General features: G+C 43.3%; 1 protein-coding gene across 1 annotated transcript in view; it reads left to right on the top strand.

Moving 5' to 3' along the window:
• Positions 1-16794, top strand: part of UNC80 (unc-80 homolog, NALCN channel complex subunit) — a 117647-nt gene that overhangs the window by 80293 nt on the left and 20560 nt on the right. Inside the window, exons 44-53 of the mRNA XM_018071749.2 lie at positions 2418-2552; positions 3253-3391; positions 5035-5131; positions 5810-5980; positions 6189-6281; positions 8184-8219; positions 8532-8750; positions 11188-11388; positions 13711-13834; positions 16102-16227. Of these exons, the coding sequence (XP_017927238.1) occupies positions 2418-2552; positions 3253-3391; positions 5035-5131; positions 5810-5980; positions 6189-6281; positions 8184-8219; positions 8532-8750; positions 11188-11388; positions 13711-13834; positions 16102-16227 (1341 nt within the window). The remainder of the gene's footprint in view (positions 1-2417; positions 2553-3252; positions 3392-5034; positions 5132-5809; positions 5981-6188; positions 6282-8183; positions 8220-8531; positions 8751-11187; positions 11389-13710; positions 13835-16101; positions 16228-16794) is intronic.

Genomic DNA, 16794 nt, shown 5'->3' on the forward strand with positions numbered 1-16794 from the left:
ATTAGCTTTCCCTTTTCTTCTTGAGTAAATGACTACATTTTATTTACTTGTTTGTGTTAAGTAAATGAATGTCCATTTCCCTTACTCTGTACTGCCACACAGAAATGTGAAATTTCTGGACAATTTTTGGGCCTTGGGTCTCCCTCGGTGGTTTCTCCTCCAGGGATGGCTGAAACTTGGGAATCATTGAAATATCTGAGTTTGCTGCTTGCTGATTGAAACAAAATTATAATCACTTTTTAATTATGAAAAACTGTGTGTTGTCTTTTCCTGTGAGTGATGACAAGTACTGGAAGTGTTAGAGGTGGAGCTTCTCTTTGCTTTGAGGTGTACGAGTAGACCTTTTTTCCTGTTTACTTTTCAGAAAAATTAGCTACTGAAAATGAAATTTAAAAAAGTGGTTCTTTTACAGAAAGAAAGGATTATTTCTGTAGGGCTCAAAGACAGTATCTAGAGATTAAGTATTATAATGCAAATACAGAAAAAACTAGCAGAAAAAAAGAAGCATCCCTGTATGTATTCATTTTAACATAGTTAATGGAACACAGTAATTAGGACCAGTGATTACTTTAGCTACCTAAACAAACTCTTTAGTAACTGGAAACTGTAATATCGTGCCTTACATGGTTAGATAAGTATAAATTGGATCCAAGTTGGCAGTGCATGGGTTTATTCATTAGAAACAAGACATTTTGAAATAAAATAGCTTAATGACATAATTTGAAGTACTTGGCAGTCATCATTCAGTCCTATGAAGGAGTCTCACTTCATTTTCACTTCATATGCAGAGAAATTAGCTTGTAATTCTTTTCTACCCTCCCTCTCCCAAATTATTGTCAACTACTGAATTAATAAAATACCCCTCTTGAGATGTAACAAAGCAATTCCAAAAGAAAACCCAATTGTTGCTGAGCTTGTTTGGTTTTGCAGTTCTTCACTTCTCTGCTTCAGGCACTCAAGATTAGGTGGTTTGTGGTCAGTTCTTCTACCACTTCTGGGTTTGATCCAGTCTTTAATTGAACCAACCATTAACAGCTTAGCTCTTGGTGCATACATACATAGACCCCCCACAGGGCTCTTTTTGTTGCAGGTTTTTCCACCTTCTTTAGTAAAATGTATATACAGATAATTATTTCCCTTTTCTAAGATAAATGAGATATTTTTGGTGTCCTCATAACCATTCTAGAGGCTTCTGGTTGTATTAAAGCCACGTTAAACTCAGCCTACCAGGTTACTGAGGAGTGAATACATCTCTGCAGAGGTCTCACACTAATAATTTTTTAGAAATCTTCAAGAGCCCTGGGCTGTAATGTGAATTTTGCACTACCAAAAAATCTTAGTATTTCTTGTTGTCAGCAAATACCAAGAAAATCCTTCCTACCCACACCCCAAACAAGACTTGTACCAGCAGAGCAGTGCAGACAGGTGATTGGAATGGACAGAAAAAGGAAGCACAGAGAAGTTGTTCCTAGCAATTTATATTGTTTACATAATAGAGAAACAAATCCCACATCTTTGATAACATATTGGTTTCATAGTTCAGTGGCCAGCCCTGAAGGAAATGCCACTCTAAAAACCTTAAAAGATCTTAATAGTGGGTGGCACTGTCAGTGTGTTGGAGGACAGGCTAGGAGTCCAAATTATCATGAGAAACTGGAGATGCAATTGGAAAAAAAGGAAAAGAAAACAGATCATGTTGGTCAGCTTACACCTTACTTTCAAATCATCAGCCACATAAATGTGGAAGGGAAAGTAGCTGATTCAGTAGCACCTCTGCAGGACAGTGTGTTGGAGTTTTTATAGATCTGAAGCTAAACATGAACCAACAGTATCCTTCTACTGAAGGATAAAAGAGAAAAATACCTCAAATGCCATTCTGAGGTGCCTACACAGATTTGTATCTTGTGAAAGGAAAAATTCTGCTGCTCCAATCAGCAGCACTCCTGACTGGAAGTATTGTCTCTGTCCAGTGGGCACTGCATGAAAAACATCAGTTAACTGAAGAGACTGCAGAAGAACAGCGATGTTCATCTAGAAAACATGTGTTGTCAGGAAGGACTGGAAGATCTGATTAACTAAAAAATATGAAGATTGAGGAAGAAAGCACTAACTGGCTTCTGAGAAGTAAAGTGCTTCTAGGAAAGAGAGGGAAGGAATCTACCTGTGATACATAGGACAAAAAATAATGGACTAAAGGTGTGGCAAAGAAGGTTCAAGTGTGAAAAGCAAACCTTTTTTCTAAGGGTAGTTTGTCCCTGAAATGCATTGCCAGGGAGGGTGGCCCAACCTCCCTCTGTAAAAGCCTGTTAGGCAAACATGTCAGGAATGACCAGGCTGTAGTTGGTTCAGTCTGGGCTCAGGAGATGAAGAGTTCTTCCCCTGCAGTAGTGCCTCCATGTCCTCCTCCATCTACTCAGGTGTACTCTGACTATGAAAGCAACCCCCAGCTGCGCCAAGCGATCGAGTTCGCGTGTCGCCAGTTCTACGTCCTGCACCGCAAGCCCTTTATCCTGCAGCTGTTTGCCAGCGTGGCCCCTCTCCTGGAGTTCCCTGTGAGTAAGAGTGATTCTCTAGTCTCAGAGTGGGGAAGCCTGTGCATGCAGCCAGCCCCTGTCAGAGGTCACAAACGGAAAACACCGAGTGCTGAACAGAACTGGTTCTTAAGCTGATTTCTGCACACTTCTGTGCAGCAGCTGATGGAGCAGGGTGCTGAGATAATGGGCCACTGATATCCAGGCTAGTAAATGCGGTCTCATTTCAAATTTCTGTGTATAAATACATTATAAAAGGACAATAATGATTTGTAGCTCTTCAAATGCAAATCCATTCCTAGCATCCAGCAACAGGAATTAAAAGCTTAATGCCAAGTTTTAGTACATGTGAACTCGAAGACTGGACCAGCCCTGTGTTGAAATATTCCCTTATTACTTTTTAACATTTTAGTGAGTTAAGGCAAGGTAATGGCATCTTAATTTGAAGTGGGGCTGCCAAATCTATCTGTACATACACAGCAAGCACACATATCTGTCCTTCACAGGGCAGCAAGGATCTGTGTGCAGTTTTCAGATCATGCTCCCACTGTAGCATCAGTCTGTTGAGTCAGGCAAGCCTTATTTTTTGGCAGTAGTGAGCTCTTGAACTCCATGTGGGCCCTTTGTCAAAAACAAAGGTTGCCCACACCTCCAGATGAAGATTCCTGGGATGCACACAGGCCCTCAGAAAACCAGCCATGAATGTTTGTTGTTGGAACAGGATGCCACAAACAACGGAACCAGCAAAGGAGTGTCAGCTCAGTGCCTGTTTGACCTTCTGCAGTCCTTGGAGGGAGATACTCCTGATATTTTGGACATCTTAGAGCTGGTGAAAGCAGAAAAGCCTCTCAAGTCATTAGGTAACAGCAGAGCACCCTTTCTTCAATTCTGGTTTGTTGTTTATTGATTCAGTATATATTTGATGCAGTCTGATTTATTCAGGGCCCTTCTCTTCTCCCAGAATGCTGTCATATTTGTTTCTTATGCCTCATGAGGCTTTTAAGGTTGGCTTTATCACCACCATCCTTTTGATATTTTCTGCAGGAGGAGAATTATTAACTTACTTCCTTCCAAAGCTACTTTTTCTGCATTAAGCCTGCTGGTCTTAGACTAGCCCCTGGCATTTTGAATTTTATCATGTGTGGGTGAAAAATAAAGCTGCCTAATAAACTGTATCATGCTGACAAGATCATCCTCTGCTCTGCTCCATGGGGACAGGAAACAAAAGCATCCTCTCCCATGGGCAGACTATGACTAGGAGATGATGATGGATGTCATTAGATATCCAGCAGTGCTGAGCTCCTGGGGGGATGTTATCACAAAGCAGAATATGTATGGCTGTATGATGTATCCAGGACAAGTTATCCATGCACAGTATTTAATAATTTGGCTACTTTGTGATTTGCAGAGAAGTAATTTTTGTTGATTTTTATTAGGATCTTCAGCTTACTTTCCACATTTGCACTTCCCTTAAGTAATATTTATCTTGTTGCACTGTGAAGCCTGACTAGCTTTAGAGTTAAAGCTTTGTTACATACTGGGATTTTATCACAAGTTATAATATAAAATAGAACAGAAACAGGAGATACTTCTTCCTCTTTGTTGAATGTAGCAAACGTTTATATAAAATCTTTGGGGTTTCTGTGGAGGGCTATTCAAAGACATCTCTGAAAATTCTCAAGTGTGTGTGTTGATGATGAGGCTGTAGATGAGTATGTTGTGTATCTGGTATCTTCCATATGAAGATCAGAATTTTCTAAAATATCTGACATCCAAATTCCGTTGTTCAAAGTGGTTTGTTTGCATGTTTTGGGACCTTAACTTTTACTTGGGCTCCTGCATACCAAAGTCACTTCTGAAAATGGGACTATAGTTGTATTACAGATATTAATCTTTGGATACTTTAGTATCTTGGTGCCTGGAACTAATTATCCCCAAAGTTATATTTGTAGTATGGGACTTAAATGCTTTTGAAGACTTTCTGTGAAATCACTAGCACAACAAACTCACTTTTGTGCTGGCACCCATGTGGCTAACAGTATAGAAGGTGTTTGATTTTTGGGAAGTAAAACTATCTTCTGCCATCAGTGGTGTATCACCATCATTTTTTGTCTGGTGAAAACATGTAAGAAAAAGCAGGAGGAGCATAAAAATTATCATTAATTTGACATGTGCCTTTGTCATGTATGAGCTTAAGACTTTGCTCGTGATGGATGGTGTTTTTGAAACAGGACTCCAGCAGCTGTAGACCTTGTGTTCAGCCATGAGTGACCTACTGAGAGCTGTTTCTCACCTACAGAGTCCTTGGACAGCAGGGTGCAAGTGGGAGTGCAGCATATGTTTCCTTTATATAGACAGATTTTTATCAAAAGCCAGTGCCTGTTGGGCAGTTTTAACATAAGAAGGAAGCAAGTGGAGAGAAGAAAAAGGAAAGAGCGTGCTAGCTCCTTTCATATTCAGTATGATTGTGTGATAGTGTTCTCATATTGCTTTACTCCCTCAGACTTCTGCTATGGAAGTGAAGACCTGACCTTTTCCATCAGCGAAGCCATCAAGCTGTGTGTGACAGTGGTGGCCTATGCTCCTGAGTCATTCAGAAGGTGCTAATCTGTTATACTGGTTTGTGCAGACTCAGAAAAGGCATAAAAGCTGCACAGGGTATGTGAAAGCAAGGCTGGAAAATGGAGGCAGAGGGTACAGAAATGCATTCCAAACACGGGGCTTCCCTGTGAGGCCAAGCCCTGGCTAGAACACCAGCTCCAAATCCTGCCAGCCGCCGGCTGCAGCGCTAGGCAGGATGGCAGCTGGAGCAGCAACACATAAACTGTATTTCCCAGGGGAGACACACCATTTCCTGCAGGTTTCTGTCATCAGAGAAGCTGAGGGGGAACTGGAGGGGGAGAAGCAGGCAGCTGGAAAGAACGGAAAGATAAGAGAGTGGGGAGGTAAACTTGCTAAAGTACAAAGATTAGTGTGCAAGAGGGAAACGAGAATAAAAGGGTCTGAGAAAGGGAAGGTGGTTGTTAGCAAATGGATGACATATCTGGAAGATACCCCAGAAGTTCAGGCTGTTTCCATTACTATTATTGTTTCTTGCATCAGCTAATTTACCCCCTGAAATCCCTCATCCAATAGTTTCTTTGGCTCTGGGCTTCTAGTGAGAAGCAATGAAATCACAAGCCCAGTGAGAGATCCAGGGGTCTTCAGATAGGAAGTTAAGCCTCTACCTAAAGTGAGTTTCAGGACTGACAAAGTAAAACAGATGGTTATTTTTCCAGCCTCCAGATGCTGATGGTCTTGGAAGCGCTTGTTCCCTGTTACCTACAGAAACTGAAGCGACAAACCTCTGAAGTGGAGACTGGGACAGCAGCTCGTGAGGAGATTGCTTCTATGGGTGCCCTTGCCACCTCTTTGCAGGCCCTCCTGTACAGTGTAGAAGTTCTCACCAGGTAACCCACGTGGGTCAAAAGTCTGAGCTGCATTTGGGTTTCCGTGTGGGAGAGGGAATGCACAGGAGGCCACAATGTGCATCTCAGCTTGAATAACGGTTGAGTTTGAGACATGGTAAAGTTAGTGCCAGATTTCACCAGACCACAAGGAGGATTTCATTGTGCTTGTTAGATTTAGTGTGTATTGTGCTGTTCACCTCTTTGCTAGGCCTATGACAGCTCCACAGATGAGTCGATGTGACCAGGGCCATAAAGGGACCACAACAGCAAACCACACCATGACAGCAGGTGTGAACACCAGGTAAGTCAGGGACCTTTTCTTTCATTTTTCTTAACAGGTTTTTAATTTTTTTTGAGTAAGGCAGCATTGCTTAGAGTGCTTGGCCTCAGAGAGCTGAGGAAGTGCTCTACATATTGTGAGAGAACAGTCACATAAAAAGAGCACATAGCCCAAGACTGCATTTCTGATGGCAACCAAAATACTCAAAACTAGAATTTCTGTTTAAAAATCACGTATCTAAGTAGAAGACCAGGATATCAAAATGGATAACATCTATCTTAAATTACTTCCTATTTGTTTCTCTTCTTGTATTCTAGAAGTATACTGCCAAAGCAACTATGTCCCTCTTCCCTGTGCTTTGCTTCCTGCTGAGTCCACTGTCAAAGTGACCACTGGGCAGAGCACACTTGGACAGCAGAAGGGTCAGATCCTTCTGGCCCTGTTTTGAAGGATTGAACAGCAGTACAAGCATAAACTGCATGTCAGTTGATACTCGCAGACTGGCGCCTCCTCTAGGTTTCTTTTCTTCCCTTTTCCATTTCCTTTTACATTTCCTATGCTCTCCTTGTATGGACTTTACCTCCACACTGGTCTATGGTTTTTTTGCAGTTGCAGATAGCAAAGGAGGAGGTGATGGAGAATTTGAGAGAAGTGGAAGAATGACTGGGAATATTTTTGTCCTTCTTAAAAAAAACCAACAAAACACTAAAGAACCTTCACATGGAAGAAGGACATGGCACCAGCAAACTATAATAGTGCTCCTTGGCCATAGTGGCCATTCCAGTTAGGCTGCTGCAAATCAGACAAGGCTTCTGACAATTTAGTCATAGAGAAAGGACTTAAGGAATTTTGTTATAAAATCCACCCACAAGCATTTGGGATTATGAAGGTTTTTTGTTGCAGTACTGATTACTTTTCTAGGCAGCTCTGCCTTCTCCTGGCCAGACTGTGCCTTACTGTTGTCCCCTAGAGCTTTCCAAGTTATTACCTGTCTTTTTTTTTTTTTTGGTATTCAAGGGAGATAGTGTACACATCTTGGTTCATAACTCCTGGAATCAGCCTATTACTCTTTAAGATCAATTCAGGCATGGATGAAACACAGCTTTGACTTTCAACCCCTGATCTGAGAAGCAGATAAACTCCTCCATGCTCGAGTCTGAAGTGGATATATGCCATTTACTTCCATTGCAAGATTGCCCAGTCTAAGGAAGAGAAGGTGTAATGGAAAGTACTGCTTTATTATCTGTCTGCTCATTTTGGAGAGCAGTTAATATGTATCTGCTGACAGGCAGTGCAGAGATTCCCAATGCTCTGTGACTCAGGCATCTTGATTTACATTTCCAGATCTTTCTGATTATCAAATGTTCAATCTCTGATCCAAAATATTTTTGCACTGCTCCAGATTTCCTGCCCATATTTCTTCTACTGTATTATCATTGCAACAGACATCTGCTGGCAACAGCAGGAGTCTCATGCATGATCACTGTTACAGCCTTGGACATGTTAGCCAAATGGTGCAAGGTTTATTAATGCTTTCTCAACAAGAAGCGTCAAGAGAAAATGACAATAAAAAAACACACTGAGGTGTTTTTTCCACTTGGTGAGCTCTGGATTCGTGGAACAGACTGAGCACTGGAGGGAAAATCAGTAAGAGAAATTGAAAGAGGGCTATGGTTTGTAAGCTTAAATTTGTCCTTTCATAACAAGGTGGATAACTGTAGGAATATGTTGTTTGCAGCCAGTTGGGAGGTAAAGGCTGTTCAATGTGGTAATTACGTGTAGCCATGGTTCCAGTGACACAAGATACCATCCTGCCCTGGTGAGTAAACCTCTGGGCTACAACAGTATCACTTTCTTTCAGAAAGGCACAGTTTAGACATTACTAAGGTGCTGTTTAAAACCTCCCTGTTTCTGTTTTCCCAGGTACCCTGAACAAGGAACCAAACTACACTTTATCAGGTATAGTAAAATCTTTGCCCAGTCTTCCATGACATATGATGAACTGTTTATATGCACTGCTGCTGTGGCAGGCAGCCTTTTTTCAGGGGAGGGTAGCAAAGGATAGTTCATACAGAAAAATATTTACATTTTTAGCATGACTTTGCATATTATAATTTTCCTTTTTTGTTTTTTTAATTGCAGGTGCAACTGCTTTTCAATTGCAGCAGAAAGCACCTGTTGCAAAAACACGATGGAGACACTGTTATAATCTATCCCTGCTGATCCACTGCATATAACACTTCCTACTTTGTCTCATTTAATATTCTCCAGGGAGAACCTTCACATATTGGAGGAGGGCCAGGGTCTTCCCCGAGAGGAGCTGGATGAACGAATTGCCAGAGAGGAGTTCAGGAGACCACGGGAGTCATTGCTGAATATCTGCACAGAGTTTTACAAGCACTGTGGTCCAAGGCTGAAGATTTTGCAGAATCTGGCTGGTGAGCCCCGCGTGACTTCTCTGGAGCTGCTGGATGTGAAGTCCCACATGAGGTATTCCACTGGCATGCTGCTTTTCTTGCTTGTTTCAGGGAGATTCCCTTCTTTTAGCTCTTAAGTTTTCATAATAGCAGATGGAATCACTTTTTGGTAGCGTAGTTGCATTTTGCTCTCTGAAACACGCAGAGGTTGTTTTGGATGTTCCTCAGATTGTACCTGATGCTGCCTGTGTATAAGGAAGGTTTCTTAAGCTCTCCTCTGGTCTCATTCAGACCCCCATCTGAAATAGCTCCATGGAAGCCTATCTGATATATGAGAATCAGTGGCAGTGAAGATCAGGGCAGATAAGCCTGTATCGACAGGGGGCAGGAGTTGGGAGAGACTGCCTAACTGGCTGAATAAAAGCTGTATCCTTTCCTGTGGCTCAGTGCATCAGAACCAGCAATTAACAAGCAAGAAAGGCAGAGCAACCACTCCATAAGTGCCTGAAATAGGGAGGAGGATGGGGCAGAAGGCATTTACAGGATAAAGAGGTGCACAAGTCTTTTATTAAGGTGCAGCACTGAGCCCAGCTTGCTGGCTGGACGCTCACTGCAAAGTTTCACGTGGTGTTGACCTAGAAGAAGTTGGGAGTAGAGCCTCCTAAGCACTTTGGTCCTGATTCTCTGAGTTTGCCGTTCATGGTAAACACAAAATAACATAAGTTGCTGCTGAGAAGTTTGTCCAACAACTGGGACCCAATTCTTTTGTCAGTTTTTCATACTTTTTACACTTGCAACTGGCAAATACTGCATTCTTTTCAAGAAAGGTCTTTCACGGTCAAAGGTTACAGCAGTAAAACCAAGGGGCTGATTTGCAGCAGATAATGAGCTGTGCTCTGATTCTCTTAAATGTCCTGGAGGTGCTAGAAATATCTGTTTGTTGGGGTTGGAACCTGAAGTGCTTAATCACAGACGGTCTTAAATAAAAGCAAACTTCATCATGGTTCTTACATAAATTTGTAAGTATCATTGAAATGACTGACCACATTTAACCACTGGAGGAAAAAACTGAGTTCTACCTAGAGAGCAGACTTACCAGAACGTGATGTGACAGCCATGGTCCTGGGAGGCTGACAGGTGCCATTTCAGAGGCTTCAGAAAGTAAGATAATATGCTAGTCACTTCATACAGGCTGAATCTCACCCAATTTTAGCCATTTAGAAGTTAAATGTTTAGTCTGCAAAAGTCATAAAGATCTATGTGGACCCAATGAAAAAGGGAGATGCATATCCAGTGAGCTGTTTATGCCAGTATTTTGGGAAGATAAGAATTTCCCAGGTTGCTTCTTTCTGCATGAACAGAACTAGAAGATTAATTGAGACTGACCTCTCAAATTGGATGAAATGGATCTCACACTTTATAACACATAAGGAAGTTTTCATATACCATTATGTATCACTGATTGCCACATGTTAAGTTGCCAGCAAGAAGCTTAATTATATGATAATTTAAATTTCACAGTGTTTAAGAAAACAGACCTACTCCATAGTAGGACAAAGTAGTTGTAAAAAGGAATAATAAAGAAAAAGTGGATAAAGAAAAACTTTTATAGGACTTTTGGTTAATCTGAAGAATTTGTTGCCCTTGATATTGCTAGGCAGTTTATAAAGAGAATAGAGATATGTTCCATTAGTTGAAGGCATTTCAGAAAACTCCCCCACAATATGGATAAGGCTGTATTGTAATCATACACTACAAAGTCCGTTTCAGGGAGTATACAGATTTCTATCCCTTTTATTAGTAGATGCAGCTTTATTTATAGTCTTTGTTTGCCACAAACGTTCATTTCAGAAGATCTTTGTCAAACTGCAAGTGTGAGTTAAATGCTGCCACGATATTTCGTAGTCAACACAGAAAATGCCATCGGCAAGGCCATCTGGGAGGGTTAGAAGAAGCAACAGCAACACAATCTGTAGAGGCATCAGGAGAAACAAATCAAAGCTGCAGGGAGTAATCCTACAAAGGACGTGTTGTGTAAACCCACGGACACATTATTTTTAAAATTTTAACACCTGAAAATTGTACAGTGAGACTTTTTACAGTAGTAACACTGAAAAACAAGCACAAAACCAAACCAAATCCGTTTTAATAATATTGATATTAATGAATATTGACAAATAGGTTTTATCGGGTCTGTATTTCACAGACATTTGCAATGTTGTAGTCTGATTGACAGCTCAAATACTTTGTTTTTAGCTACACAAATCTGTGATTCCTCATGTCCCTTCGGCGCATTTAATGTCAATGTAAAAGTAATTTTTAGACCGCTCGTGTTCTTAAACAGTGATTCCAGCAAGACAATCTTAACAGATTGTTTAGAGACCATGTCTAAGAGTTTAAATAGCAGCACATTTTTACTAGGCTGCCAAAGATTGACCATTTAGTTCGTTTGCACGCGTGGAGAAACGCAAGTTGTGTTTGACTTCCCTCTTCGCGATCCCCGGTTGCAGGCTGGCGGAAATCGCACACTCCCTGCTGAAACTGGCACCTTACGACACGCAGACCATGGAGAGCCGCGGGCTCCGGCGCTACATCATGGAGATGCTGCCCATCACCGACTGGACGGCCGAGGCGGTGAGACCTGCCCTTATCCTCATCTTAAAGAGATTGGATCGTATGTTCAATAAAATTCACAAGATGCCTACTCTGAGGTGAGCTGGTACGCTGGAAACCCACGGGGGTCCGTTTCTGATGTTGCGAGCCTTGAAGTGTGGATGTGTCATCCTGGCTAAAGCTGTCGCGTTGCAGCGAATCTTTACAACGTGTCAGAAAATTAACAGGTGTTTTTATCTCTGTTATGTGTTTATGTGGACACTTTTGTTGTGTCTTCTGGTAACAAAAGAAACACACGGTTACTGAGAACTACAGAGAGAACTTCCAGAAATGTAATTTTTCTTTCCCCGAAATAAGTCTTCAGATTTTTACCATCTCACTGCCCTCTTTATTTACCTTAGCTGTGAGTTGAGGAGATTAATTTTATTTTGTACTGGAAAGTTAAACTGTAGCAAGAGTATTTGTAGCATGGCTGTACTGTTACGTTCACTGTAAAGATGAAAATAGTCTGGAGCTATGCGATAGCTTCTGGATGCTCCCGAGTAAAGGGCACAGATCTGCATCAAGTCAGGGGCTAGTGGAAGCCTGGTGCATCACGCAGTGGCATTATGGCACAGGCTTTGGCCATTTCAAGAAGTACTGACTATGGAGTGTTCCTACCTTGGAGGCAGTGGTACAAATCCAGCCTGTGTAGTATAAAATCTCTCAGCCCTGTAAATTTTGCAGTGATCTGAGTAAAAAGAGTCATTGGTCTTAGTGACCCCCATCGGCATATGTCCTAAACTGCTTGAATCAGTCCCTTTGCTGTCAGTCTCAGCTGAGAAGCCAAATCATGTCAGAGAACATCAGAATTAGGTCCCAGTGTAAATTATCTGTACCCAGCAAAGATGGAGCAAATAAAAGGGAGGTGATCTCTTCTTTCTGGCATCACTATCTATCGCTTTCCTTTGGCTAACAACCTGCTTCAAGAAATTCCTGCCCTTGTAGGGAACTCAGAGGCAGAAATTTTGATACTTGTCCTTCCTGGTGGTTTGATTCTTTGTCATGTCTTGTCTGCTTCTCGCTCATTCTTTCTTTTCTCGCTCATACTTTCTTCTCCCTGAAAGGCAGATAAAGGGTATTCTGTTCCTGAAGATCTTTCCTCTTTATGTAAACTGAATGGATGTTCATACATTCAAATTCCCTTCATATTCTCTCTGTCTGTGCCTGTACCTATGCTTGGCTGAAATTGCTCTTCTGTACACAAAGGGACTCAAAGCCACTGGATCAAATACAGCATCTACATTTAAGCATCACTGGGCCATCATTGGGTCTCTTAGGGATGGGCCTGGGTGCCAGAGCCCAAGAGCCATCCATTGGGGTACTTACATCACAGTCTTATATGCTGCCTCCTGTGGGCACCCCGCTCCAAACCCAGTGGAAGCAGTGCGTGTGTAAGAAGAATGCAAGAACAAACTACTATTCTGGAGATCTAAGAACTGTGGATGCTCAAAGATGAACATATGTTGGTCTGTATAAGAACACACGTAGTGAACACTTCGTCCCCCACGTCTCTGGGCAGTCTGGGGAGCTCGACTAGGATACTGTTTAGGATTGAGCTGACAGGCTATGCCAGCCTTATCTTTCTGTCCCAAAAAGTGCTTAGTCAGATGCTGGCTTCTGAACTGCACTGACTCCAAAGAGTCAGGCCCTGAGATGAAGGGTATGAACCACTTTGATGTTACCTATGTTGTGCCTGCTTACGACTAGGAAGGCGAATCTTTTCAGCAGCTGGCACAAGCCCTAAATGTTGTTTTGGTGAAAAAAGCAAAGTGTCAGCGAAGAAAGGATCCTGGAATGAAGGACTGCTGCTGATAGAAAATGAATCATCCCTCCTGCACAGGATGAGGGAGATAAAGATTGTACTACTGGGTCAGTTTACATTTGAGGCAGTCTGTGTTTATGAGTCGCTCTGGCAGAGCAGACCAAGCTGCACAGTAGCTTACAGAGGACACTAAGATGATGGGCTTCCAGTGAGAACATCCATAAGCTACATGGAGGACTCACTCTCAGCTGGTAGCATGGCACAGTAGATCTTTTCCCCACATAGGGACACCTGAGACCACTGTCTGGGGCTCCCTTTCATTTTTCATCTTTTCCGAGGGAATCGTCAGGGAGCGAAATGCAGCTTCACCACTGCTGCTGTGAGCAGCAAAGACCCTCTGCTGTGTTTCTTGTCTCCCAAATGCCCGATGTGGTCTGTGGCTCTGTGCTTTCCTGAGCTGCGGGGGTAAAACCCTCCGTCTGTCACGCACTCTGTGCTCCCTGGGACGTCACTGCTGTCTGAAGCGTTTCCTCCGTGGGTGTCACTGTGTGTCGGTCGCGGGCGTCTGGTGGGGGGCAGGAGCCCGTGGCTAACAGAACCTACTGTTGTATTGCAGGCGCCAGGTTGAGTGGGAGCCTGCCAGCAGTTTGATTGAAGGGGTTTGTTTGACACTTCAGAGGCAGCCTATCATATCCTTCCTGCCTCACCTTAGGTCTCTGATCAATGTCTGTGTCAATCTGGTGAGTAGCCAAGTGGCAACCCCATGAACCTTTACTAAACCTCCCCCTGCTGTTGACTTCTCTGGACTGAAGATGATAGTTCATTCCCACTCCTGTCATTTTACCTGTCCCCCTTACCCCTGGCAGGGGGACTTCGCAAGTGACACTAGAGATAGCAAGGTTCATTTTTGAAGTGGTGCATGGGGAGATACAGTGACCGGTAGCAGCGGTCAAGCGATTTATTTCCGTTGCTTCCCACACACCACTTTGAAGATCCACCTTTGCCAGACTGAGCTGAGAGTTGAGGGCTGCAAGTTGGAGAGTGGGGTGGTGGAGACTGCACACACCTGGTAGAGACAGGGAGAAGGTGGCACTGGGGGTACCTACCATCCCCGGTGGGGGAAGGGCCCTGGTGGCTCTGTCAGAGGCCATCGGGGGTTGGCTAGTTAGAAGGGTTTACAAGGTGGATTGACTCCACTGTTTGCAATGTCCCTGGCTTGATCTAGTACAGGTTTGCACTGTACAATGTTCAGATCCCACTCCTAGTAGAGTTTATGCTCCTAGGTGTGTTACAACAGAGACATGCTTGGTCATTCAGAGATAGACTCTAGTGTTTGTGCAGCTGTTACACTGAGGACAAGCCCCCACTTTGATAGCAATGTAACTCCAGCCATTTGGGCAAACATTCGTGCTTTCATTCCATGTGGAAAAAAATACAAATAAAGGGGGAAAGGCTGCACTAGCATTTTTATTGTTATTGGGTTTTATAACATTTTCTCCTTAGAACAAAAATGTTGTAACTACTTCTAGCAGCAACAGAAAAACTTTTCAGGGTTTACCAGTGCTCTGAGGGGCTTTGAAAACAATGATCACCAGCTAAAATGCAATATCAGGTTTTGCCAGGTTCCTGTCCTTCAAGTCCATTCAGTACTCATTGCTGCAAGGGCAGGGAAGCTTCAACCTGTCAGTATATAAGACTTCTTCCCTGTTCATGCAGAGGTTCAAGCTGCCTGGAGCTAAGCCAGCTCTGGGCACTCAGACTACTTAGAGTTGCTCCATGCAGAGGCTGCTACACAGCTCAAACACAAATTTGGAATGGACTTCCACTTTGGCAAGCAGGCATGGCAGGGTGAATCACAGCAGCAGGCTCTCCAAGAGGCATTAAGAATTAGCCAGTGCCCTACAAACAGAAAGCTCTGCAGTGCTAAAGTGCAGTTGTCATGCTTACATTCAGCTGACTGGGAACATCAGGGAGAGCTACCAGGCAAAGATGTACTCCAGCTGTCAGAGCTGTGTGCACTGTGAGAGCACCCTGATTACATGCTGTATCATGTGTAGACCAGCTGCATCAAGAAGCCCAAAAGAGATCATCCAGGAAGGCTGATCTCAATGGTAATCCATAGTGATGCAAAGAAAGGGCTCTGACTTTTTCCCTTCTAAATTGTCTTTTGGTTTTATGATACAAAACTGGTTATTAGCTTTTTGCCCAGGCTAAATTTGGGAAAGAAGCGTGTATTCATCTCCCGTAAGCTTAGTCATCTGCCAGGTAACTTCTCCCTGTTCCCATCATCTACATGTGTCTAGTCATGGAGAGAAACAGGCATATGCAGGCCTGTGATTTAATTCCTCCGGAGGGACACATCCCAAAACAGTATAAATAGAGTTATTTATACTCTAGAAATGCTGTTTTCTAGTGCTGATATTTCAGGTAGTTCTAGACGAGGTCGCATGCAGGCAACTCTGCTTCAGACATCTGGGGTCAGTCAGGTGAGAGAAATCATGCTTACAGCTCCTGAGAAGAGACTGTGTTTGAGAGGAATCTGAACATTGTGCAAAACCCGGCTTGGGTCAGACTTAGGACATTATTTTTCAAGTAGAACAGCAAGGGAAGGGAAAAGATGTCCAGTTTCAATGCAGACTTTTTGCTTTGATGATATATTTTTATTTGTTACAGTTGTCACATGACATATCCTCCAACTCTAGCTGTTCCACCGGTCCAGTGCTGGTCATTCAAGGCTGGTACTGGGTGCATTTATAAATGTACCAGGTTCCCTTTGCATTCCTCCCATCCTTGCTGGTTCCCTCTTCTCCTCTTCCTTTCCCTGCTAGTACTCCTTCCCCTCACTGGCCCCAGCTCCTGCAAGGACCACTGAGGGGGCTGGTTCTCCTAGATCCACCCCAACTCAGTGCTCAATGAAAGGCACCTCCATTTCACTGATGTTGGAGGATATGGCATGGGTGAAACTGTAAGCAGCCAGTTGTGGTGATGTGCTCTGTTTGTATTGCAGGTGATGGGAGTAGTAGGACCCTCCAGTGTGGCTGACGGATTACCCCTTCTTCATCTCAGCCCTTATCTCTCACCACCTCTTCCCTTCAGCACAGCTGTTGTCCGGCTTGTAGCATTGCAGATACAGGTGTGTCTGCCCTGGCCTGTGGCCAGGCCTGTTAGAGCCTCGGGTTGAGACACCAACTCATCGGTGCTCTGTTTTCTTTCTGCGAAAGCTGGGCAAAAACTGTGGAATATACACCAAAAATTAAAGAGAAGCAACATGTAAATTCTCCCTCCTTTTTGAAGGCTTGAGCTGAGCTCAGAATTCCTCTGTTGGGGCCAAGTCCAGAGCAAGCATCCATCAGCTTAACACTGCCATTGAAGTCCAAGGGAGTTTGGCTGATGGATGCTGTTTAAGGCTCTGATAAGCAGGTTAGGATTCTCTGCAGGATCTAAGGAGTTAGGATAAGCCTCCTACCCCAGGGAGATGGGCCCTGGCTTGGGCCATGTCCATGCAACCCTTCCTGTCTTCCTGTGGGACCACGTGTGCAACTGAGAGTGGAGTTTGTGCGCTTCTGCTCTTACCTGAACCGATCACACAGTGTGCCAGCACAAAAAGCAGGGCAACTTGGCTTTTCAGCTGCTGACGCAATGGCATCCTTTTTATCCAGAATAAAAAAGAAAGCATTCTGGACTTTTTGGATCATTTCAT

The sequence above is a fragment of the Manacus vitellinus genome, unplaced genomic scaffold (genome assembly GCF_001715985.3).
Source record: "Manacus vitellinus isolate BGI_N305 unplaced genomic scaffold, ASM171598v3 scaffold_20_pilon, whole genome shotgun sequence".
In the NCBI taxonomy this organism is placed as follows: domain Eukaryota; kingdom Metazoa; phylum Chordata; class Aves; order Passeriformes; family Pipridae; genus Manacus; species Manacus vitellinus.